Below are 26110 nucleotides of genomic sequence, written 5' to 3'. Positions count from 1 at the left end.
AATCTCCTAGAAGAATTGGAAATCTTGCTGGGATTCGGGAGTGCTGGTGCTGGAGAAGGGCGGCGAAGACGGGGGGGATGCATTGCTCTCGCTGCCTGGCCAAGGACTAGAGATTTGCCACTTCCCAGGAAGCCCGAAGGTTTGTTTGTTCCCAGACTGTTGTTTCCCCGCTTTCCCTCTCCTGGGCTACGCTAAATCCCTCAGCATTTATTAAAGAAACCCCACGTGTAGCTGGTGGCTGGTTTTTAAGGTAGTTTTTCATCGACAAATTGATAAAAAAAAACCGACTTCCTCTCTTCGCCCCGAGGTTTGGGACTGGAATGGAGCTGCTTTTCTCCCAAACACTACGCGAGGTGTGAAGGGGGGAGGCAGGACGAAAACATCGCCTTGGACTGATCCCGATCCGACCCCCCGACACTCGCACCCACGAGGGATGATCCTTCACGGCGCCTGATGTGGAAAACACTTGGAGACTCAGAGACTTCGTCGCGCTCAGCAGCTTAATCGTTGACTTATTTTGTTTTGGTTTTTATTTTCTTTTTTAAGTGGATTCGTAGCATTACTTTTATGAATTGAATTTTGCCACCGTTTGTACAGAAGCCAAATGACACGTGTGTTTTGAAACACGGTTCCAAATATATTTATCCCTCCCTCAACCCGGATTCTCTCTAGAAAGAACCGTGGGGAGGTCGTCAGTGTCTAAACAAACCTGATTTTTAGTGTTTTATGAACACTAAAACGAAACACTAAATTAAAACACTACCTGCTGCAGAAATGTTGCTATAAATTGCTTTATAACGGTTCAGCAAGAAGGGAGATTTTTCCACCTTGCAGGACCCAGAAGACTGGATACCTAAAAGTCACTTAAATGTTTTAACAGCATTGGAAAATGGGAGCTGCTACTAAGTTGGCGTTCGCTGTTTTTCTTATCTCTTGTTCATCAGGTAAGCGCATGTTCCTGGGTTTGTCACTTTAAACTGAGGGCTTTGGGGTCACTTGAAAACTTGGGCTGGCTCTGTATGAATGAGAAGAAATCTTATTTTTTTCAAATGGTAAATGTTTGTGGATGGCAGCGGCTGTAAAGGCAGAAGTTGCTTTCGTGTTTATTCTTAAAAAAAAAAAAAAAAAAAAAAAAATATATATATATATATATATATATATATATATATAAATAACGTGAGCACTTGAAACGCTCCCAGCGCTTGGATTTGAGATCAATTGTGTGGAATAAATGTGGAGATATAACCACCTAGTGTCACATAAGTAACCTGGCAGCGCAGCTATCGGTGTTGGATGCTGGTTTTAAATAAGAATTACCCAGCTGACATGCTCTTTCCTTCAGTTTGATCTCTCTTACCCCGGACTATTCACTGGTGAATAGGACCTTCGTTAATGCTTCATTAATTTAGAATAGGTGCCGCTCTGAAAGGCTGGGCTCGTCCTTTGGTGATAGCGAGGGGTGTGTGCGTGTAGAGATGTACCAACAGAATTGGGGTGAAAAGCCAGGCTTTCAGTTTCTAAAGAATCATTTGTAACCCTTTGTGTTTCGCTATTCCTTATGTCACTGCCTTGCAGTGCGGGGAAAAAAAAAATTTACTAATTTTCTCTTAAAATTGGGGGTTCAAACGCCAGCTCTGAGTCCTGGGAAGCGAGCGGGGTATGAGGACTTCCCCACGCTTTTCCAAGAGGAAAATTGTTATGGCAGCAACCAGTGGTTGGGCAACTGTTGGTCCATTTGTGCTTGGAGCTCCATCAGTCTCACAAAAACCCCTCTTAGGAGCTGAGTGAGGATCTAACGCGAGTTTGCGAGCCAGCCTGGCGCTCTGTGCCCGCATTTGGAACGTGTGTTTAGTGCTCTGGGTAGGTTTTTAGCATCCTTGCAGGGTGTGCAAAGCTACACTTGTTTATCAGGCTAAAAGCTCCCAGACAAGTGCTCAGCCTCCCCGTGTGACCGAGAGAAGGGAGTAATGAGATCCCTGTAAGGATGCCTTTTAAATTTCCAGCGTTGGGAGCTGGAGGATTTTGCTGAAGAGGCCGTTTTGCTGTGGTTAGTAAATGGATAAGTCTCGTCTTGTGTCTGTAGTGCTATCGATCTGCGCTGTGTGCGCTAAATGTGCTGTGAAATGGCGAGCGCTGCCAGGAGAAACCCAAAAACCCTGCCTGTGCTAACCAGGGAAACGGCACAGCGGGTTAAGGACGGCCAGAAGGGTGTTCGGCGTGTCTAATTTTTATTCTTCTTTTGAAACAAATCATGATTTCTGACAGCTTTTGCCTTGCAGTAAAGGCGTGTATGTCGTCTTTTCCTAATGCCTGATTTTTCAGCTTAGCAGCGTTCCTCTTAATTCAGCAATATGTTTTGTAGGGAAACTTTTATTCCCCCTCTCACTAACAGTTTCTGAAAGACTTGCTGCCATCTCCTCTCCCTGTCTGTCTCTCTTCCATGTCCACCTCTAAGATCCTTTTGCCTAGAGCACAGAATAGTGGTTTTTGTTGACATTACCTATCAGGCTTAATAAAAAAGAACAGCTAAGCAATAAAGAACGTCTTTTCTTTAACGTTTCTCACTCGGGTTGTCCTTGGTAAGGTGAAAAGAATGTTCCTCTTGCCTGTGAAGAATTAATCTTGGCTAAATGAGCAGGAAACTGCCTGCAATCCGGGCTGCTTCTCATGTTAATGACATTGTTTTGGTGGTTATTCCAGTATTACACATTAAGTGTTCCGGTACTTAACAATTATTATACTATTTTCTACTCACACCAGGACTGCAGACACTCTAAAATTTTAGGCAAGTCTAAAAATAAATAAATTCAACAGTAAACTGTTGGGTTTTTGATGAGAGCTACAAGATTATGTAAGATTTTAAGCTTGAAGTGCAGGCGTTTTTATGAGTAGTGTTTCTTAACTGACTTATTTCAGTTTAAAACCCTACCTGATGGATTGGTTCTAACATCATCACCAGAATTTTCTTTTTCAGTCTTTAGTGTGCAAAGCAATCTGCCCAGGTCCTGTATTTTGAAATATTGGCGATGGTTGAGAAAATCCTGGAGTTCAGGTGTGGACATGCCTCTCTCTGGTGTGCAGCTCTAGCTCCTCTCAGGCTCTTTCAGCGATTGGGGGTTTGGTTTGCTGTATTTGTTCATTTATTTTTAAATACAGCTATTTTCTGAAGATGTTTACATGGCCAATTAATACCGGGGTTCTTTTAATAGGTGAAAATGTTGTGGTTTTTTTTCTGCGTGGTGGGTGTGGAAGTGCTGTTTAGGTTCAAAGCGATTTATTTTATTATCTGTAAACTGCACTATGAAATGCTGTAAATGTACTGCAAATGGACAGGAATTTCCAGTGAGTTTAATCATCTTTGTTAAGAGAGTGAAAATATTTCCCCGTTCTGACTAAGATATTTGAGAAAGAGCATCTGTGTTATTATTAGGCTTTAAAATACTTGTAGATGCTTGGATAAAAGAGGGTGTAGGTTTGCACCCAGCTGTAGGAACTCCAGAGGCTGAGATGAATGCACATTAACTAAACAAGAAAACAAAGTGCCCGGGTCAAGGTTCTCCATGTGCCCTCTAATATACTTCTTAGATAAACCTGTGTGCATGTTTGATTTCAGAAGGAGCAGAAGATCCTGAAGTAATAATAAAATACTTCAGAAGCTTCCTGTGCCTCTGCTGTGGGTGAGGCAAGATTGGAGGGGAGCTTCACAGGAAAACTTGTGACTGAAGCAGCTTGTTCATCAAAGAAGGCTCTCTGGGGATGTTATCTGGGTGCTCCTCTCCCCAGGGAAGTGTGGCTGTGTTCTGGTGGTTTTGTGATTGCTGAGCTACACTTCAGAGCATTTCAGGAACAGAGAATGGGCACTTCCATAATTTTCTGAGCTTTTTGAAACAATACACCCCGTGCAGCTGAAAGTGTGGGAGATGCTGGAGGAGTGGATTTTCCTCACCCATAATCTTAGTTTAAAATCTCATCGTTCCTTTTGTTACTCACAAACTCCTAATTTCCTAGCCCATCATCTCTTCTGAGATACCTGCCCTGCCTTTGGTGCCTGGGTGGTCCCAAATCGAAGTAGCTCTGCAGCCTCCTACAGGGAACAAGACCTGGATTTTTTAGAACTGAAGCTAAAATCAAGCTAAAAATCACCTAAGCAGAAAGAACCATACCAGAAAAGTGTTGGTCCTCTCTGTTTCTCCTAATGCCACATGATTCCCAAGCCACTTCAGAAGGTCTTGAGTGATTTAGTTGAAGGTACTGGCATGTCAAAGACATCTTTGTAGTTGAAGTAGTATTTTCACTGCATGGAGGATGTTTTATTCTCTGATTTTTGATTTATTATTTTCCTGTCTCACTGTGATTATTATCAGAAATTATTTTTTAAATGGTATCTTTCCCCCCCTCAAAAAAAAAAAAAATCTATTGAGAACTGTAAAACCTGTTTTCCATGGTATGGCTTTACAGGCTGAATGGTTGGGTGTCCTGAAGAAATTGAGGGGGAACATGAGACTTTTTCTTTGACTTTACTTGTGTAATGTTTCTTTTTTTTTTTTTTTTTTTTTTTTACTATCCTTTCATTATTGACTTGGTAACCCTGGAAAATCCTGCCAGAGGTTTGGGAATGTTTGTGAAATTGTTTCTGCTGATGTGTTCCCTGCGAGCTGTCCATGATTGTGGTTGGACTCTTATCACTTTATTCACTTTATTGCAGGGTTATAAACCACTTCAGAATTAATACTGCTTTAAAAGTAAAGATTTCTTTATTTTATCAGTGTACAAGTTCTTATATTAAATGTATTACCACTGAGCACTCCTAATGTTGCTGTTAAGAGCAGGACTTTTTTCATTAAATAAAACTATTTAATGCTGTTTTCAGGCATACACTGAGTTATGGAGAGCTTGATGTTATAAATGATTACAGCTCAAAAATCTGTTAACTTTTTCTAAGTAATCTGTTAATACTTAACAGTTATAAACCCTAAATCTTCTGGGCTCTGGAGAGAGCTGTAACTGTGCTAATGCAGCATCAGAACATGTGAGCATTGTTCTGGTGGAACTCTGCTTTCCAAACATTTCTGGAGAGATGCTGCTGTCGTGAGTTTATTTGCATCTCTACCCTTCACACACAAGGCTTTGCTGAAGAAAAGGCTTCAGTAAGTTTGTTTGCATATGCTGGGTGTAAGTTGAGGGGCAGGTGTTCTGTGTGAGGGGAAAAAAGCTCTTTTCTGCAAGCAGAGAATCATTGTTTGCAGGAATAATAGTTTTCAGCTGGGTTTCATGGAGAGTGTTTGAATGGTTTTCTTATTTTTCCCGTTCCCACCTTTCTGGAATTTGAGAGTAGAATCCCTTAGGTGATGAGTTTGGCTGATCAGCAAATGAGGACAGACAAATACTTTTTTTTCTTCTCTGTTTAACCATAGACAATAATTTTTGTCATATCATTAATTCTAGGGAAGGGGAAAAAATAACAGCACCTCCAATGTTTTTCATTCCTATTCATTCCATCTTTTCTTCCAACTTTTTCCACTTGTAGTTTTTCCAGGCTGTGAAAAGAGAGAGGTTGACAAGGAATCTGATTGTGGAAGAGGTTTCTTGGTGTAGGAGAGATGCATTTCCACCACTTAATTAACTGAAAGCAGTTTGATGCAAATGCCTGCTTGAACTGCTTGGTAGCATCCATGAGCTGTTAGCTCTCTGATGTTCCTGAAAATGAAAACTCCCTAAAAAGATCAAGAAAATTACGGATTTTACAGCCAAGTTCTTGTGTGATGAAATCTTAATGTGTTTTTGTTGCCTTGGTGCTTAAAATTCGGCACATCTTATTTCCTGTTATTTCCATATGGAATTGAAGTGATATTGGATGCCAGTGACTTTATGTGGCATCTCTTGTCTTCTCTCCCTGCACTGTCTGTGTGGTGGTGGAGGGTTTTTTTCTTAGAAACAGTTTGTGACTGCAGTGCCAAACAGCAGAGCATATTTAGGCTTAATCCCACAGAAAATGAATATTTACTGCCATGTTGTTTACGTTGCATATCTCTGTGGCCAGGAATCCCAAATGTAGATTAAATACATCAAATCCTTCAGTTGTTGGTGCAAAGAGAGCAGGGAAGGTTTTTTCCATTGCATAATTATCATCATGGTTTCACAATAATTTAATTCTTGATGAGGAAAGTCAACGTTTATTGTTTTCTTCAGAATTTCCTAGTTAAAGCTGTAACTGGAAACAAGAAAAACAGACAATTCACGTACTAACTGGAGCCATAAATCTTTGGTTATGTGGTTAGAGATACTAGAAGAACCCTTGGAGAGGAGAGAAGCTTTTGTGGGAACACTGCTTGTTCCTGCAGCCAGGAGCAGCTGGAGGCAGCACTGGTGGTGTTGGGGTGGGACCAGCTCAGACTGGGAGGTGTGAGGTCCTGCTGGTGACAGCACCTCAGCACAGCTGCCTGCAGAAAGCTGGGCTCTTTCTGCAGAAGTTCAGTGGAACAATGTGCCTCTCTTTTCTCAGCTCCTGTGCCCCAGCTCTCCCAGATTAATCAATGCTGTTTGCAGGATGACGAGCAGGATGGAGCCTTCACCTCTGTGCTGGTGGGACTTTTTGTGAGCTTCTCCTCATGGACTGTGCTGGGATTCCTTCATGGAGCAGCTTCGTTAGGGACAGAGTGAGCAAGGGACACCCTTGTGTTGTGTTGGTGCCAGCAGAGGTCTGAGGGGTGGCTGTGTCACCCCAGATCCTGGGGATTTCACAGCAAGACCCTGCAGCAACAGCAGCATTTGTGGGGTTGGCACCTCTGTGTTTTGTTTGGAAGGGAACTTGTGTTTCCAAATTCTAAAAACACCTTGTGAAAAGCTTGGTCATTTTGTGTTCTGCTGGTGTTTCTGGTTAAAGTGGTGCAGGATAATCTGTTTCGCTCAGGATGCAGTCAGTACAAAATTGTAATTAATTTCAGTGTTATTCTTGAGTTACTCACCACGGTGCCTGGTTGGGAACTGTTAAACTGCACTGCTTGGCCCTGATGGGATGTTGGGGACTGTTACTTGGCAAGAGGGCTCCAAGTTCTTCAATGAATTTAAATGGCTCCATATCACCTTTGGAGAGTCTTTACTTTGTTAAAGCATTACTTCTTTTTTCTAAGGATTTATATGGATCTGTAATTAGGTGGTAATTCAATACAAAATGCTGAAATGACAATGTAATTAAAAGCAAACCCCTATGTACTCTTAACTGTGATGGGCATGTAAGAAATGCCAAGATGCATTTCTCTGCTTTTATAACTCTTTAATTACATGAGGGAAACATTGTCTACGGTTAGAGAATAGATTATGAAGATGAATGCTGTATCTTGGCCAAAAAGAGTATTTCTCAAATTCTTTTGCTTCCTGAACTTTGAGATATTGATCTGCCTCATTAAAACTAAGAATTAAGATTGTATTTTGCATTTGCAGCAAAATTGTATGTTGTAATTACAATACAATTTAGCCATTGCTGGCTGATCTGGTTTTAGTTTTTGCCTAAATTAAGCTGTTGTCACACTTGGGAAGATTTCCACTTTCTCTAATGATGGCAGCAACTGAGTTAAGTTTTGCTATTTTAATTCTGAAAATTGACCCTGTTAAAGCTGATACCTGAGAAGTTACTGAAGATGTTTAATCTGAAAGTTCTGTTAGAAAGTACCTGTATAATTATTTTGAAAATGCTAAGCATCTGTATAGCTCAGAATTGTGTTACTTTTTCAATAGCTTTAACTCCTTGTGTGTCTTTTATCTCTAAATGGGATGCACATAAGAAAACCAAGTTATTTTTCTAACAAATTGCAGAGGTTCTTGTGGCAGATTGACTTTTGAAGTTGGATGCTAAATCCGTCCTTTTTGGAAATGCAGGAGGGAGACAGTGCTCAAAAACATTTAGGATATGATTTGTGTATTTTCTGAAAGATACCAAACTTTTTATGAGAGCAAAACATGCAGGTTTGGTTTTGTTTTGTTTCTGCTTGTTTGGTTTGGGATGTTCTTGTTTGTTTTTTCTGGAAAAAAAAATGGGAATGGATAAAGTAACTCAGGAATTGTTTTGAAATGTTTTGCTGTGACTGACTGTAGATGTGAAGAATGTTTTAGAGGCGATCTGTGGCTGGTCTCTTTGCCCGTTTCTGGAATTCCCAGTGAAATGAGGCTGCCGGGGAACACAAGCCCTGCTCAGCTCCCAGTGCAGCCCTGATAGTGTTGTAGCTGGTGCCAAGTGGTGTCTAATGAGATGACACAAAGCACGGTCTGAGGGCAGTGCCAGGAGGCAGCACAGGCAGGGCTGAACCAGAATTCCTGCAGCTTCAGCACTTCAGAGTTCCCTCATGTCCTGCCTGAGAGCTGGAGTGTGTGCCATCAGTGTGCTGTGAAAACATTGGCATCATTTACTGCCTTCCAGCTCAGCCCTGGCTTCAACTGGGAGCTGTCCCACTTAGAGAACAGCCAGCACCTGCTCTGGGACAGGGCAGCATTCCACGGAGCCCTGGGCAGGGATCTGTGCTCCAGGGTGGCAGGGGCTGCATGGGCTCACTGGGATGAGTGGTCTGAGGGGAGGGAACAGTCCTTGGGCCGGCTGTGATCTGAGGTGTAGATGGATACATTTATTTTCTTCAATTATTTATTCCATTTTTCCTTCAGGTTATCTATTTCATATTTAAAGGTGATTCCTGTTTGAGGTGAGCATTGGCAGTTTGGATGCAGGCCCTGTGCAGCTGGTTTCTGTAATCTGCTGCCTGCCTGGTTTTAATGTCACTTCTTAGATGTCACTTCATAGTCACAGCTCTGAGTAGAAATGGTCATTTCCTCTTTGAAATGACTTTTTAGTGTGGTGCCCACCAAACCTCCAGGTGGTTTTCAGCACCCATCCTGGCAGTCCCCACTTGTACTGGTGCTGTGTCCCAGGGCTCAGGACACCACATTTGTCCTTGTGGAATTCCATGAAATTCCCGTGAGCCCACCGCTGCAGTCTGCCTGGAGTGTCATCCCTGCCCCTGGCAGTGTCTGCAGACCCCTATGGCTGTTCCCCCAGCTCCAGAAAGGTCTGAACCAGGCTGGGTCCCAGGGAAGCCCTTGGAGGGACCCTGTGGAGCTCCTCATCCTCCTCCAGACCGTTCCCCACAGGAGCAGCTCTGTCCCATCCCAGGCCGGCTCTATCTGCAGATCTCTCAGAGCTGATTTAGCTGGGTTTCAGCAGCTTCCTGCCTTTTGGTGCCTCACCAACTTGTGATTTAGAGGTGCCTTTTATTTGTAACTGAAGCCTGACCTTATTTTTTCAGGTTGAGAGCTCTTATCTCACCTAGATAACACTAATCTCCATTCCTTAAATGCTGCCTAAAGATTGGAGTGGTCTTCATTCTTTCAGCTAGATTTTGAATTCTTGGATTTCAATATCAGCACATAAATGGAAATTTGATCTGTTTTTGAAAGCTATTTTTAAATATGACCAGTCATTTTATCAAGCCTTCTAGTATGAAAAACTGTTTCCTTCTAGGAATTTCCACATAAACAGGGAAGTGGTTTAATTTTGTTGTTGAGTTACAGTGTTGAGTGTACAAGACAAAATTAAACTTTGCAGTAACTGTTAATTTTAGAAATTTTTGCTGGTGTTTGTCAGTAGAGGGTACAGCTAGTTCTCTTTAGCTCACAGCAATTACATGATGGAAGAGTTTTCTTTAAATATTTCCGCGTTTCAGGGTTGAAAAACATTTAGGCTGTGAAAGTTGCAAAATGGCACACAATTGTTTGAATTACTGTAATTTTTATAAAGAATTAGGTGATTTATTTTTCATCATTTGTTTGTAAAGCTCCTTTAAAAGTAGTGTAGAAAACACCACTGGTAAAATATTTTCATTTTAACTCTCTGATCTTATATTTTGGAAAGGATCTGTTTTGCAAGTTGTCTCTGGGGATAATTGAATTTTATTAAATTTAACATAAAGCCCGTTAAAACTATGATCTGCAATGGCTTTGAAAAATTGTATCAGCTTGGTTACATTTTATTTAATTTCACCTTGTGTCAGTGGGACAGACCCCAACAAACCGAGGCTCATCTGACCTCGCCCATTTGGGGTGATAGAGATCAGAAGTGAGCTCTCGATGAGTTTTTATGTGCTGTGCTTGTACTAAAACCCAGCTCTGAAACCCTGATTAATTTGTGAGGCAGTGATTTCAAACCACAAGGTGGTTTTGCTTCCATTCCTGCCCCAAACTCAGCATTTAGCACTTTTCTGGGAAAGCACCCCTGGAGACAGAGCTTTCAGGTGAAAGTTTTCTTTTCCTGTTCAGCTGACAGAGTTCTGAATCACATCCTCTTGGGTCAGAGGCTTCCAGGGAAGCCAGGAGAGCACAGATCCCACTTTTCATTCCAGTAGAAATGGAGTGGATCCCTCCTGAAAAATCATGATGCTCCAGATTGCAGCTAGACTTTTCCAGGGGCTTTAAAGTATTCAGATGGATGGCAAACCAAGCAAAATGAATTTCCTGGAACCTTGTTTGCAAAAATATTGCTCTGAAATGTAATAATCCCAGAAATTTTCCTCTTGATGTCACAAATACTTTGGTGTTGGAAGCTCTTTCATTCGAAGTGAAGATGAGAGAGAGGAGGTAAATGATGAGTTCCCATTTCTCTCATGCATAAGAATAAAAAACGTGTGTTGGAATTTGGTTTTGATGAATTCGGGATATGTACATGCTGACAAAGTGTGTTCTGGGGAGCTTCTGTTGCCCATCTGAACTCTTTTCCCCATTACTGAACAGAGGTTCAGTAATGCAAAAATTTTAGAAGCAAGCCCACAACATCCACGATTTTTAGTTGTTCCTCCAGCAGTTCAGCCAGCTTCAAAAACCTGTTAATCACCTTCTACTTGTCCAAAAAGGTTGTTTTAGTTGTAGGATATTTAAGAAAAACTGCTGGGAGAACAGTGAGACTGAGAGTTCCTCTTCTTTGTATGTGATTCCTCCCCCACATCCCCATTTTGTGCTGCAGTCATTCCTCACTCCAGCTCAGCCCTCGTGGCTGCTGGGTTTGGGCTGGGCTGAGCCAATCTGCTACAGCAGCAGAAATGACTGAAAAGAACAGCACAGAGCTTTCTGCACTCAGGATCTGTTGGATTAGTTTTTTGTTTTTTTTTTGTTTTTTTTTTTTTTTTTTTGTTTTTTTTTTTTTGTTTTTTTGTTTTTTTTTTTTTTTAATGAGAGATGGGGTAACAGAGGTGTTCTATAAACTTTTATTTCATTTTCACCATGAGAAGGGTGAGACAATACAGATGTTCTAATTCACGCCATCACAATCAGAAGTTAACTGTTTCCTAATTACAATACATTATAAGTGTTTCTTGGCCTATCAGCTTTTGCCACACCATGCTGTAAATGCATTAAAGCCAATAATCTAAAATTACACCTTGTGGGTCCCACTACAATGCATCTTACATACTTCCGTTCCTCCAAAGTATCCAGTCTCACTTACAAGACCATCCTTTAAAACTTGTTTCTAGCTCCATTTCTCTCAATAATGTCTGTCCTATTCCATGGCATTTCTAAACCAGCATTTCTTATCTCAAAGTTTACATACAGATACACACTATGTGAACCTTCTGTCAAGCTTTAAGAATTTTCTACAAATCCATTTCCCACAGGGATCAAAGGCAAGAGCTGGGTGGAAGATGATGGAGCAAGGGGAGGGATGGATGGAATAAGGGCTGCCAGGGAGACTGCCTGCATTGTCCTAGGAAGGGAATTATCAAGGGAAACCACCTCAGTGTTGGTGAATGGAGCTGTTCTGTGCATGTATTGGGTGAGAAAGGGAAAACAGCACAGTTCAGTATGTTTTTAATAACCTCCATCTTCAGAAAGCATTTCCTTCTCTTTTTCAGCATTCTTCTGAGGATCTCAGTGCAGACTTGTTCTCACAGGGTTTTGGTTTTTTTTCCTCTTCCCTTGCTTTTAAAATATCTTTATATCATATTTTTTCTAGGGGCTCTAGACTCAAGATTTCCAGGCAGAGCAGCAGAGGGGCCTGGCGCAGGCTCCCAGAGAAGCTGGGGCTGCCCCTGGATCCCTGGAAGTTTCCAAGGCCAGGTTGGAGCACCCTGGGATAGTGGAAGGTGTCTCTGCCCGTGGCAGGGGCATGGAATGAGATGAGCTTTAAAGTCCCTTCCAAATCAAACTGTTCCGTGATTCTGTCATTCCAAGGAATAGGTGATAAAATTGTCTCCTATCTTGTGGGTTCTCTGGTAACAATGAGGTGAGAACTAAATAAAAGATTCAGACTGACACAATCACAGAATGGCTGATACAGTGATCAGAAAATCCAGTTATATCCCGGATTTAAGAAAACTGTTTGGAAAGACTATTTGCAACATAATCTTAGCAGTATCTAATTTATGTCACTCAGATTTTGGCTGCAGATGTCCTTAGACATTTATTCTGAGCAGGTGGGCATAAAATTTTGTGCTAAAATCAGACCCAAGAAGAGAACAGACAGCACTAACAGGTCTGGAAATGATGAGGGGAGAATGTAGGGGATGTCTTTTAAATGTAGAACCCTAACTGATAATGCCTGAATGTACTGAATCAAAACACTTAACACAGCATCAGGAATCCCATTTACAAACGGGATGGTTGGTGAATTTTGCAGATCAGCTGAACAGCCATGATTCCTGAGAGGTCTCAATCCCAGGAGCATCTTCCAGTTGCCAGGGGAGTGTGTAAGAGCCTGGGCACCTGTCAGCAGCTTGTCAGTCATGAATTGACTAAAGCCATAAGGCAGGAATATCTTCCAGTCAGCAGGGCGCACTTCTGGAAAGAAAAGCTCTGGATGAGTTTGTGGTGTTGAGAGTTGAGCTGTTAACCAAGTCTTTGGGACAGCACCTGAGCTCATCAGCCTTTGTTACAGGCAGGGTGAAGTCAGCCTCGGGCTGTTGTTGGGCTTTGTTCAGAGTCCTGTTACTGTTAATCTTCCCTGAAATTCTACATGAGGACAACTTCTGTGCTGAAATGCAAGCCTGGGCACTGAAATGGAGATAAATTGGTCTCTAGTAGCAGTGTTTTGAGATGCTGCATAGAGTGTGACTGGAAGTCAAATCAGTTTAAAAGCACAGGGGAATCTTACCTGAGGTATTATCCCAACCACGGTCTCTCCCAGCTCAGCCTCCCTTGCAGGGAAGAGAGAAGCCAGTGTTCCAAAGCCCGGGCTGCTGTTTCCATCATCCTCTTCCTTTTTCAGTTAGCTGTCATATTTAAGTCGCTTTTTAATTAAAGCAGAATTTTTAAGCCCTTCTTTGAGGTGGTGGCTTCTGTGGAGGGACAGTGCCACCACTGGGGAGCAGAGGCCTAAATGTACATTGATTTCTTTTGTGCCTTCCCTCCAGCAAGGCTGATCATTCTTGGCATCCATATCCTGGGAGTATAATGTTAAAGCTTTTCTGTGGAATTTCCAGTAGGTGCCTTTTGCTGGAGAGCATGTGTGTGGATTCCTTAAAAAAGTTATTGGTGATCTAAGCAGATGACTTCAGTCCTTGGAAGGGGTTGTATAGATAAGTAATGTGATAGTTGGCTTTCACAATTAAGAGATAGATACTATATAGATTATAGTAATGTTACTGTAATACGTCATTCCACAGTCCTCTTTCCCTCCCTCCCTTGTAGCCTTAGTAGCCAAGACATTTAGAGGAGGCTGGCTTGCTACCAGGAGGCACAGCAGAACACCTGGCCTCCAGTCAAGGTGTCAAAAGTGATCTCCACCAGTGGACAGCAGAGAAAGAGTTGACTGACAAAACTTTCAGGAGGGCTAAGGGTATAAAAGGCAGAGCATCCATTTTGTAGATGAGCCATGTGGCTGGTAGTCACGGGGGCTCCCAGCACTGTAATTTTTTTTATTTAGTCCTTTCTTGTAGTTTTGTTAAAGTTTAATCAAATTAAACTTTAACAGTTTAGCATAAACTGTTAAAATTAAACTTAAACTGTAGCAGACGTTTCTCACGGGGTGGCTGGATGGAGGCATCGAGTCTAGAAATGTAATGGCTGTGGGGCAGGAGCTGTGTGTGTGCTCTGTGCTCCCTTCTCAGGTGCCCAGGGCAGCTCCACACTCTGTGCTCAGGAGTCCTGGGTTCTGCTGTGGCTGTACAGGGAAGTGGGATACCAGAGTTCAGGGCATTACTAACCTTGGTATCTCTGCATAAATAATGCTGTGCTTAAATAAACATCCTGGGAGGAGAGGCTGAGGCAGCTGGAATGTGCCATCCACCTGAGCTGTGGGACTGCTGCTGACTGCATCCAGGCTGGAGGGAGGAGGCAGGCTCTGCCTCTGTTGGGTTTTCAAGGAATGGAGCTCAGGGAAGCCTGGCATTCCTGGTGTGGGCTCCATAACACCAGCCTTGTTCCTGATAGGATAGAATAAACCACTCCTGAGGGCGCTCCACCGAAAGTTGAGTCATTGTTGCTGTTTGGCCAGTGATTTATTAAATATCTGTTGCTGTGTTGGCTGTCTGGAGGTAATCATTGTCCTGGGGGAAAAAACCCAAACAAAAGCCAGCCAACTGAACAACAAAAAAATCCAAATGAAAAACCAGACAATTTTTCCTCTCCTTTGCAGAGGCAAATCCTCCTTATTGATCTTACTGATAGAACTGTTTGTGTTCACGTTCAAACACTCATCGACTACCACAGGATAAACACCTGGAGCAGGCAGGACAAGAGAATTCTCCCATAAATTTTTGTGTTGCGTTTGTGCAGCTTTGGTGTTCTCCTGGCCTGCCAGGAGGATTTATTGCTGAGTGAATTCCTCAGCTGTGACAAGAGGAACACCTGTTTCTGTGTGAGCACAAGCACTTCTCCATCAAACACAACATCTGGCAGTAGAAGCCCTTAAACTTGTGTTTATGACTACTCTGGGGAAGAAACTCCAAATACAACTTGGGAATTTCTCTGGAGAAAGTCAGCAATCCCTGTGACACTGGTGTTTCCTATCTTAGGGGAAATAAAGCTGTAAAATATATCATTATTCTGTCCCTTAATACCTGAAAACTTTTCATTTTTCTACTAATGAAATGCATTCTTTTGGATGTTGATATTTATTTATACCCAATAGCTAAGAATAAAGATTTCATATGAGCACATATATAACTTAACTAAATATAAACAACTTGAAATCTGCTGAGTTATTTTCTGTTCTAAAAATTCCCATCATCAAACTGGAAGGATTTCCTTTTAAGCATCATTCTGGATTAAATCAGGTAGGGAATTGAAAGTGAATAACCCAGATACTGCTAAGTACCTGTTTTTTCTCCATCCCAATCCATGCCAACATCCTACCTTTGTATGATCTCCAGGGAAATGCATTTCAGGATGCTTTTGGGGCTGAGTACCTTGCTAACTTGTCTTTTCTTCCTGCTCAGCCTGCTGGCCAGCTGCTTCACATCAAATCCACCTAAATGATTGATGAAGGTACTTTAAACAGAAAAAGTACATCTGCTAATGATGGGTAATTAAACTGTAGAACTCAGTGTTTCAGAACACGTGGAAATAAAAAATGATCTCACAGATGCACAAATTCAGGGAGGAATAGTTTGTTCAGAGGTGATTAAACTTGGGTCTGGATGGAACTTCCAGATCAAACAATTGCTGAATGCTGCTGCCAAAGGCTTTAGTTCACCCTACAGTTCATATTGTCTGATGCTTTCGAAATTCTCCTCAAAAGGAGAATCCAGATTAAAATTACTGTTTGTGCTTTCCAACACTGTGTGTGTTCGGACACATTTGTTTCCTCATCTCTTCCAAGCAGTTGTAGCCTCGGAGTTTGTGCTGAGGAGCTTTCCAGAGCCAGCATTAAAGCCCTGGAGATTCCCTGCTCCCTGTCCCTGGATTTCTCGGGGAGGGAGGGGGCGGATCAGCCCCGGTGAGCCCGTGCAAAGTTCACCCAGCTCGGTCACCGGCTGTTTTTGTAGAGTTCAGCTGTAGCTGTGCCTGTGATTCCCTGGTCCTTCCCTTTGCATTGTCCTCGGGGAGGATCCTGCGGGGCATGGAGGGGCTGAGCAGTGCGGTCTGTGTGGGGTTAGGGGGTCAGTCTGTCCCTGTGAGTTTGTGTGAGCCATCCCAGCCTGGGCTCATGGCTGAATTCTCTTCACACTCAGCGAGCCCCAAAGGTGCCTGTCAGCAGATTGGGTGCTGCTGGCTCTCAGCTGCCTCCTCTGGATGACTTTGGGCACAGTGGGACATGGCAGTGATATGGGCTAATCCAGACTGAGTGGCCTGGGCTCAGCTCAGTTGCTTTCATCTCTTGAGTCCTCTGCTTCTGCTGCTTCTTTATCAGCAGTGCTGCTTGAGCAAAACAGATCAAAATTAGTTTATGTGATTTGTACTCCTGGACTCAAGTACAGATTTTTTTATTTCCCCTGGCATTAAGACTCATACATTGATAACTTTGAAGGTAAAATTCTGAATGTCTAGTTCCCACACCCTGGCCTGAAAAGTTTCTTCATCTTTTTACCTATTCAAGGACTCCTTGAACAGCTGCTTTCTCAAGCCTCGCTTAACACAGGGTACTCCAGGCTGGTCTGATATTCCAAAATGCTGTGAAATCCAAAATTGATCATATTTAGTGAGTGTTAGCCCATGGGAGATTCCATGAAGAGATCTTCTTTGCCTCTTACTCACCTGCCTCCACGTGCAGTGGGTGGGATGCTATTTCTAGGGAATTCTGCATATTGTAAGCAGCCACTTCACTTCTTGGGAATTCATACTTATCAGAGAATGGCATTAATAGTCAGAATTGTAGCTTAAATGTCTTTTTTGTAGTCTTTCGTGCAGCATAGCTTAAAAAAATGTCATTTTCCTCTCTCACTGATGTTCTGTAATTTCCTAGAAGTGTTTTTGGAGATGTGTTAGCAGCTCACCTGTCTGGCAGGTCTCTCCCAAATAAACTAATGCAATATATCCACAGTCATCTTTGTCCTCTTATCTTTGAGAGGCAAGAGAGATTCACCCCATTGCCTCTGGGCACAGGGAGTTCCTGTGGAAAACGTGCTTAGGGAACCCTCTTGAGCCTTTTATTGCCGTGGAACTTGGAGCTTCAATCATCAAATTTAAGGCTGTTACTTTGTCAAAGTGTCAAGAGGCTTTTAAATGAAGTAACAGCATTCATATTCTGGCTTTAAATGTGTTCTTGAATAAGAACTAGAAGGTCAAAATCATATCCTAAAGTGCCTTCCAGATACCAGGTCACTAGATAACATTTTCTTAATTGTTATCTAAATTTAGAAGACAAATTATCTTGTAGTTGCAAGTGCAGTGCTTTTGCCCTAAAGCTTTTATTTGTGGTGTTGTTTTCTTGGGTCACGTACCTGAGATTCCCTGATTCATCCCTGGACTTTGGAATTCTGGTCTCCACTGGAAGTTCAGTGAGAACTGTCAGACCTGCCTTGTCTTAAATAGCCACGGTGTTATTTCTCCTAGGCCACGTGGTTCATTCCATGAGATGAGATAATAAAAATTGAAGTCCATGTAGCTGGAGTTAGGATTGAAACTAAATTTTATTTGCTATTTTAAAAGCAGCTGTTTAGTTCTAGTTATACTATTGAATTTACCTCATTAACATTTTGCAGCCCAAACCAATCCCAGGGTTTTGAAGATAAATAGCCAAGCTCTGAGAAAACCTCTGCATTATCCTACAGCACTTTAAAATTTCCTGCTCGACCTAAATACTTGTAATTTGTTGTAACTTAAAGAACTGTGGTGGTATTGATCAGATAAGCAAATTGAAAATTGGCCAGAAAATAGATTGCCTTGCTGTGGCTCTATGAGATGCCCAGTTAAATAACAAAACAATACCCAGAAATTAACTGAAATCATAGTATATGAGGGTATTTCTCCAAGCATTCCAATTTCCACAGGTGTAGGAGTCTCAGAAGGTGTGCAGAGTCTCCCTTTGTTCAACTGCTTTTTGTGGGAGGTTAAAGTTACATTAAAAAATAAAAAAAGTGTTGTCAGTAGGCCTAAAGATAGGAAATTCTTTAAATAGCTCAGGCAGATGAACTCCAGCACTCCAGGAACGCTGCAGAGCTTCAGGAGGATGCTGCTGCCTGGGCAGGAAAATAAACCAGGTGCTTTTCCACAGAAATTCAGTGGGATCTCCACTGTTCTGGGTGGGGTGAGTGCCTGGGGCATTGCTGCTGCAAAACCTCTGTTCGGCAGCTGAGAGCTGGAACAGCAAGGTGGACAGATTGGGGAGGATTTGGGGGAAAGGCATTCAGGAATTATCTTTTTGTCTATAAATTTGTGGAGAGAATGAGGAATCTCACACAGGAGCAGCGGGATGGCCAGCAGTGCCTGCAAAGGGAACTACAAAGGGATCTCCAACTGAAAGGCATCAGTAAAAATCCTAAAAATCCCTATTTTCAGTGAATCCTGCTGCAGGGGAGGCTGCACACTCTGACTGTTCTGAACTGAGGAATTTAACACCCAGATTTTCGAATAAGACTCATAAATTTTGGATTTGCTGCTGCATTTCTCGAGCTCTCCTGTGGGATGTGGGGCTGCTGGAGAAGCTGAGTTTAGTGCAGAAATTCCCAGTTTTGTTCTTTGCCTCTGTGGGTTTATAATGTTGTAAATTGTCACAGCTGTTGCCTCAGGGTTGTAAGATGATGGAATTTTTTTCTGGGTTTGTCTCTGCCAGGCTCTTGTTGAAGGGTAGATTGTATGAAAACCTTGGCAGAAGGGAAAACTTTAATGCAAGACACTTTTAATAAAATAAATTAAATGATTGCTAGTGAGTAAGCAAAATTATAAGGGAGAATGGAGCAGAATATAAGCAAAATAAACCAAAGTAAACAAAGAATAAATTGCTTTTGTATAGGAAGCTGTATATTATCACATAAATACTCTATATGTAGATATGCACCATCTCTCCAATTTTTAATTTTCCTCTAAAGTGCAGGAGCGAGATAAATTTTTTTATAGAAAGAAAATTGAAAGAAGGCTGATTATTTATATTCTCAAGTTATTTTCCAAAGCCAAAGAAAACTGAACAGAAAATCTTTCACTTTATTTCTGCCTGCTGAGTTATGGTCTGAAATGCAGAGGAGCAAATCAGAACTTAATTCAATATTTCAAGAATTCCCACTCTATACCAGCCATGTAAAATAATTGTTACTGTTCACCAGGCTTCCTTACCAATACTTTATTCCATTCTTTGTCCAGAGAGCTCTGCAAGTGTATTTCAAATTACATCAGCTTATTTCAAAGTGAACAGAACAGCTTTATAATCAGTGATAAATATCTAATTTAAAGATAATTAAAAATGCTTGTCACATAGAAGCATATGACTTTTAAGTAAAAGTTGTTTCTGCTTGCTTGGGAGGTGATAAGATTGTGGACTAAATGTGATTAATGTTCTTTGCAGATGTTGCTTTATATGCTTAGGCTTTCAAAGTAAAGCAGTCTAGACTGTCTGTCTGCATTCTCCTGCAGCTTTGATCTTGATTAAAACTGGTTGTATTACATTTATCATTTCCTTTCTCGAATGCCAGAAAGTCTCTTAACTGGCTTTTTGTATCTGTATTTGTTTGTAGAGAAAGAGACTCGGTATCTTCTCTAACTGCTAGAAAAATGACACATTTGGATACCTTCAGCAAGTGGCAAAAATGGGTGTTTTGTATCTAGAAAGGCTTTAACGAGTCCTTTGGGTTATTTCAGATGCAGCAAATGTGATTCCAAACGTTAAACTGGCAGGGAGTGAGCCAGGTGAGCCCTGAGTGGGTTTTCCCCTGCTGCTGGATGCAGATCTGAGGGAGGGTGGAGGATGCTTTGATCTGGATTTGTGGCACTCTGATACTGGTGATAGCTGCTGCTTTCTGCTCCTGCGAGATTTTTCTGCCCGATTTTCCACCCTCCCAGCCCTGGGGGATGGAGCTGGATTGCTTCAGGCTCTTGAAAAGGGTCAAAGGCAGCAAAGTACCCAAATAAAGCACATTTTATTGGGGTACAATTCCAATTCTGTGTGGCAGCAGAAGAGCTGAAGGATGGGAGTTCCTCAAATCTCTGTTTGGGGGTAAATCTGTGCCTGCTTAGGGACATGAGCTGCTCCTCATTTGTGTGCACCAAGTGCAACTGAAGTGATTCCTCCAAGATCTGAAATATTCACATTTGCTGTTTATTCCCTTCTTAATTCCTTAAGGTTGTTTAGGGCCAATTTGAGAACTTGATGTATTTTATGGGGAAGTTTGAAATGAAGATAAACCTTTAATACTCAAACAATTTGTTGGTCGGTTAGTAAAACATTTTGGGTAGTTCTGTTAGATAAATATCCAAGTTGGATGGGGTTTGTTTTCTATTTCAATTTTTGTTGGTGCCTCCACTGAGTGCTTTATTCCAGTCTGTTGGCTAGAGTTTAAAAAATATTTGTAGCTTCTAGACCACAGTGGTGTCTTAAATCCAGGTTTGGGAATAGGGCTCCATGAGCTCATCCAATCCACAAAACGATGGAGAAGTTACCAGACAATAAGTTAAATAATATTTAGCGGTCAAAAACCACTTGAAAATCCATTACAGGATCCAGTGAGTTGTGCATTGCTCTGTATTTGGTCATTACTTAACTTTTTCCCCCTGATCTTTATGAATTCTAAAACTGTTCCGGCTTTGTTGTGACTTAGCAGTGATGTGTGATTTTTAAAATTTGTTTTTCTTTACTTCTGTAGCAAAAAGTAATAGTTTTATGTTACAACAGGGTTATCATTCTGGAGATCTGTAATCTTGCCTGAGTGTTGATGCAGCATGGGGAGGAAAATGAATAAAAAGAAAATATTTTAATGCAAGTGTCAGCCAGCAGACCTGGATTGCTCCTGTTTTAAAAGCATCACCCAGTACAGAACTGATGGACTGGTTGAACTGGAGTTGCTGTTCTAAATATAGATCCTGGTGTGGTTGGGATCTGTGCAGGCCCTCCTGAGAGTCAGTTCCTAACAAAATTCCTATCAGTTTTCTTAATATTCCAAACCAGCACACTGGGAAGTTAGCACTGCAGGTTTGGTACAACGTTTTTGTAACAAATTAAGGCTTTCTTGCCAGGTGAAATGAAGCAAAACTGGCTCAGCTGAACACTCGGAAGGCAGTTTTTTCAGTGATGTGCAAGCTATAAACTGAAATAGTTTGGGATTATTGTGCTGTGTCAGGTGTGGGCTGTAGGATCAAGAGGTATTTTACCAAAATTCAAATATCCAGTAGCACTTTTTAGTTTTGGATACTTTTCCTAACAAACAGTGATGCTTCTGTTGACTTGCATTCCCCATAGTTTGTGTGAATGGCTCCTAAATGAGATTTAATTTAATCAATTATTTTTTAAATGTTTAGAGGCCTAAAACCTTTAAAACATGACTTAATTTTTTCATACTTAGAGATATTTCCAGCAATAACCTTGAGTTTCTAAAAGGTATTTTTGTGCTGTTAAATAAGATGGTGGAGATTGATATGAAATTTGTTGTTACTCATACAGAACCAGAAATAAGAATATTTTGGTGTTTTTTTTTCTTAGTTGGATTTTTTCCTAAATTGCTTGATGTTAGTAGGTTATATATATATTTTTTAAATCCTCCAAATTTTTATTTTAAGGAATAGGGAGATCATTTACAGGTTGCTAGAATTGAACTGCAGTTCTTTCTAATAAGGTGTTTTCTTAAGAAGAACACCAAACATGGAAATTTAAACCATTTTTAAGTGCTTTAGGCAGGTAAGAGAAATAAACCCCACTGTCCTGGATTACTTTTGTATTGATTTGATTCTCATGTTAGATCAGAGCTGAATTATTTAAAGCAGCTGTTGCAGGAGTGGCTGAATTTAATGTTTTAATGACAATAAATGTGCTGGGTGGCCAATATGTAGCATATTTTAAAGTCCCTACTACAGATTTATGCTCTGAAAAGAGTTTTAAAATGGTAATTTTAAATTGCTCCCCTTTCCAGTCAGTTGTTCTTAAAGCTCTGATAAGAAATTCAAAAAGAGTTAAGTTCTAATATGTATTATGCTGACTTTATAATAACCTCCTTTTGATCTTGAAGTGCTTCTTTTTTGGATTTGTTCTTTTGGGTGTCGATCTTGCTTTTCTGGATACAAGTAGTAATAACATTTTTAAAAAGAGGACAAGTGGATAGCAAAATCAGCTTCATGAGAACCCACAAAGACTAGAAAAATTGAACAGAAAAATAGTTTTTTTATTGAGGTGCATGAGGAACTTGCTTTGATGTTCCATTGCTGTTTTCTTCTTCTGAATCTTAAATAAATGATATTTTTTCTAGCTTACTGGTGACTTAGATCCAAATTTGTTCTCTGTAAAAACAGTCCTAATAGTGACTTTTAGTGAAATCTGTCAGTTCTCATTCCTGAGTGAAAGCTCACTTGGAGTGGCTTTGGAGCATGGCAAGGTGATGATGGGGCTTAAAAATGCTGAGTATTTAAATTATGAGTGAAAACATTGACATAATGAAGACTCCATCAGGTAGTTGCACTGGATTTCCCTGAAAACAAGTCCAGAATAAGAAACTTGAGACAAAAAAAGTCTTAATCCTCTTTTTTCCCCTCCCTCAGAGGTCCCAGGATCTGCTCCCTGAGGCTGAGCTTCACTGAGCCCTGCTGTTGTGTTTGGAGCTGGGGCCTGCAGAGCTGCCTCTGGGGAGGATGTGCTGGCCCTGGCAGCAGTGCTCCTGTCTGGAAACGTGGCTGTTTCGGGCTCTAGAAATGGGATTTTTCACTTAATCTTCAGATTACAGTCTGGCACGGGGAGCAAAATGAGGCAGCCTCAGAGGGGACAAAGAAAATCCATCTCAAGTGACAGCCACTTTAGCTGGAGGTAAAGAGGCAGTTGTGCTGGATTCTTAAATATAATCAACACTGATTTCAGAGCATGAGGACACAAATGTTAAAACTCTTACAGTGTAGACTAGGTTTGGAATTTGATCTCAACAGGACTGGACAGTAGAAATGAATAGGAATGAAATGAGTGGGAATGAAAGAGACCCAGCGAAGTTTGAGGTTATGTAGATGTTTTGCTTTAGGAAGAGAGTTCAGCAGTCACAAACATACTAGCATTTTTCTGCTGATAGGTATTTACTCAGATGGGTAGTGCTGCAGCCTGACATTTATTTAAGTTTAGTGGCTGAAGGAAGGAATTACTTCCACTCCTTGTGCCACTTCAGCTGTTTGAGGCTGCACAGCTCAGTTGGATTTTCGATTGTGCTACAGCTCCAAAATGCTTTCCAAACTGGGCTCCTGCATCAGAGCAGCCAGTATCATCCTTTAGTGATGCAGCTGATCCCAAAGTGCTTCTGCAGGAGTATTTCCTAACAAACAAACCCAGTATCCATCCAGGAGAAACCCTTGGGAATGGCTGAAGTCCTGACTGGAGTTCTGGCCTAATGTGTGAGCAGGATGAACTTGGGAAGTCCTGGTGGGATGAGGTGGGAGAATGGAAATGAAAATACAGAACCCTGGGATCATGGGCTGTGTGGAACCAAGCCCAAAGCTCAGTGGGACAATTCTCCATAAATCAGCTGGAGAGTTGGAAGAGGGACAGGCAAGGAAGGTTCCCAGCTCAGTGGAGTAGGAACATTGGAAGGTTTGAATTTTTCAGCGCTGGTTTCTGCCTTTTCCCTTCCACTTATCCTGTTTGCCTGCAGCTCCCAGGTAATCCCTCTGTGTGTTTACACAGTGTGGGACCTGTCTCTCCTCCTTTTAGCTGCCATCTGGACAGGGGCAGCTGGAGCTTGTCTGGGTGTGCACTGACCCTCCAGCCTCTGCCCATGAGCTCAGCACTTGGGAATTTTGCTGGGCCATCTTGAAGGAAAAAGATACAGCTGATGCTTTAAAAAATAATAATAATAATAAAAAAAACACCACCAAAAACAAACAACAAAACTCGTTGTAAGTATGTTTAGGCTGGAGTTTTGGTTGTAACCACAGGAAAAAAAAGAGAAGTATAGCAATGGCTAAAGAATTAGAATGTAAATAAGAAGCTTGATCAGCACATGTAGGAGAACTGGGTGGTGTTTTTGCTTGCAATAGCACCGAGTGGGACACGACACCCACAGAGAGATTTGTTGGAGAGCTGAGTTGAAGGCAGAATCACACTGGTCCTGTTGTCTTTTAAATAGTTACATAAGGTCCTGTAAGACAGAAAAAGAAGTGGGGGTTGGATATATCATGTGGAGGAAACATCAAATGTGGAGTTGGATGCTTGCCTCTTAGATGTCTTGACTGTGTTTTTGTTTGACTTGGTGTGTGGTTCTGTTTGCTTTGCAGTCAAACTGTTACATTTGCATTGTGCTTGACTGATTTGGGAGGCAAAAGGTAGAATAATTTCTTGTAATTAGCCTGAATGAACTCTCCTGTGTGTGTTTTTGAGGGGTCAGGAGGGAGTCTGTGAAGAGGAGACTCCTTCTTTGTCTTTATAAATGCAGGTGAAATATTGACACTGATCCTATTGAACAGGCCCTGGAAGGTGTGTGAAACAAACGGTACAGGAGGAGGCTGGAAAAAGTGTCATTTTCTGATCCTGTCTTACAGCCTAAGCAGAGAAGGAAATTTGAAGACAGCTAAAATTGATAGCTAAAATGAAGCTTTCTCAATGCTTTTTAATTGATTAATATGCTCAAATTTCCCATCTCCATGAGGCTGCAGGAATTTTAACTCTCCATTGGAGAAAATTCTCAATGTTTCCTAGCTCACAGATGGGAAGTTCTCAGGAAGTTTTGTAGCTCAGAGAAGAGCCTCCACAAACACCAACCCCAAAAAGGATCATTTTGATCCAAAAACCTTTGGGATTCACAGCTGGGTGTTACTGAGAGGAGCTCCCATATCTGATGAGCTGCAGGATTGTGCTGGTTTGGGATTCTCAGATCAGAGGAGCAGCTCTGACAGGTATCTGAGATCATTCCTGGGAAACTCCCTGGCAGGTCCCAAAATAGAAATGCTGCTGGTTGCCACCACCAGCATGAGACTCATCCCTGAGAAGGATTCATAATTCCTGATGCAGTCTGCGTGTCCTTAGGTGGTTTATTTAGGTGCTTAATTGGTGCCTTTAATGCTGAAGGGTCTCTTTTTGAGTTTAATAACAGCATTCCAAGACTCTGGGTGGAAATGGTGTCACTCCTGTGTGCAGTGGGAGAGAATCCCTGGCTCCTTCCTGGGCAGCTGCTTCCCTGAGCTTTCTCCAGAGGCAGGAGGAGGTGATCTCTCCTGGGTAATCAGGGTGCAAGTTTTAATGTCAACAAATGATTCCAGGTTTCTCCTTATTATTGTTGTTATTATTTTGTGTTTGGGGTTTTGCACTGGGGAGAGGAGGATAATCCAAATTGGGAACTGGGTATTTCTACCCAGTGCCTGTTGTTGGATTATTCTTAGTTTTTTAGAGATGGGGCAACTGACAGGCATTTAAGAAGATTTTATTCTATTATCAGATGAAGACTGAGACATAAGAGATTCTATCAGAAGCCAACTTATTTCTTGGTTACTGTTTGGCCCTGTTCTGTTTTTTCCAACATCCGAATCTTGTAGAATTTAAAATTTTCAGTTTTGAGCCCTGTGTTACTATACTGGAATATTTTAACCATGTGGTCATTGTGCCAGGAAGGGGACATTGGACCAGCAGTGACTAAAAGCCACCAGAGATGAGTGCAGCCCCAAGGCTGTGCTTCAAACCAAACAATTTCTAGGATCTTTGGAGCTTTTTTCCCCTACAAAAATCATCAGGCAGTGGCTGGGAGGTGTTTGTGCTGTGTGCTGCTCACACCTCGCAGTGACAGCAGTGGCATGTTTGAACTTGAAAACATCAGCCTCTGTTTTACTGTGTTCCCTTGAAGTCAGGGAGTGTGAAAAATAACACTTAGCTCAAGTCTCTGGAGATTCCCAAAGGATGACAATCTTTATCTTGGGGCTAACAGCTCTTTGTGGCACTTTAATTTCTACCCAAAGAACAGAGATGGCCACTGAGCCTTTTTCTCCTTTTACTGCCACGTGCTTTGCTCTGAAAGGATTCTGGAAGAGTCGGGCACCAGAGATCTGGGGGTTTTCCCACTTCCTGAAATCTAGGCTTAAATAAGATATTTGGAAGTAGAAG

General features: G+C 41.7%; 1 protein-coding gene across 2 annotated transcripts in view; it reads left to right on the top strand.

Moving 5' to 3' along the window:
* The first annotated feature begins 742 nt into the window (after positions 1 to 742).
* Positions 743 to 26110, top strand: part of ACVR2A (activin A receptor type 2A) — a 51164-nt gene continuing 25796 nt past the window's right edge. For both annotated transcript variants that reach the window (XM_068195132.1, XM_068195131.1), the window contains exon 1: positions 743 to 944. In XM_068195132.1, the coding sequence (XP_068051233.1) occupies positions 890 to 944 (55 nt within the window). In that variant the 5' untranslated portion in view covers positions 743 to 889. The remainder of the gene's footprint in view (positions 945 to 26110) is intronic.

This window comes from Anomalospiza imberbis, chromosome 7, assembly GCF_031753505.1.
Source record: "Anomalospiza imberbis isolate Cuckoo-Finch-1a 21T00152 chromosome 7, ASM3175350v1, whole genome shotgun sequence".
NCBI lineage: Eukaryota > Metazoa > Chordata > Aves > Passeriformes > Viduidae > Anomalospiza > Anomalospiza imberbis.
The sequence above is the reverse complement of the archived record's forward strand: the minus strand, read 5'-3'. Positions and strand labels throughout refer to the sequence as shown.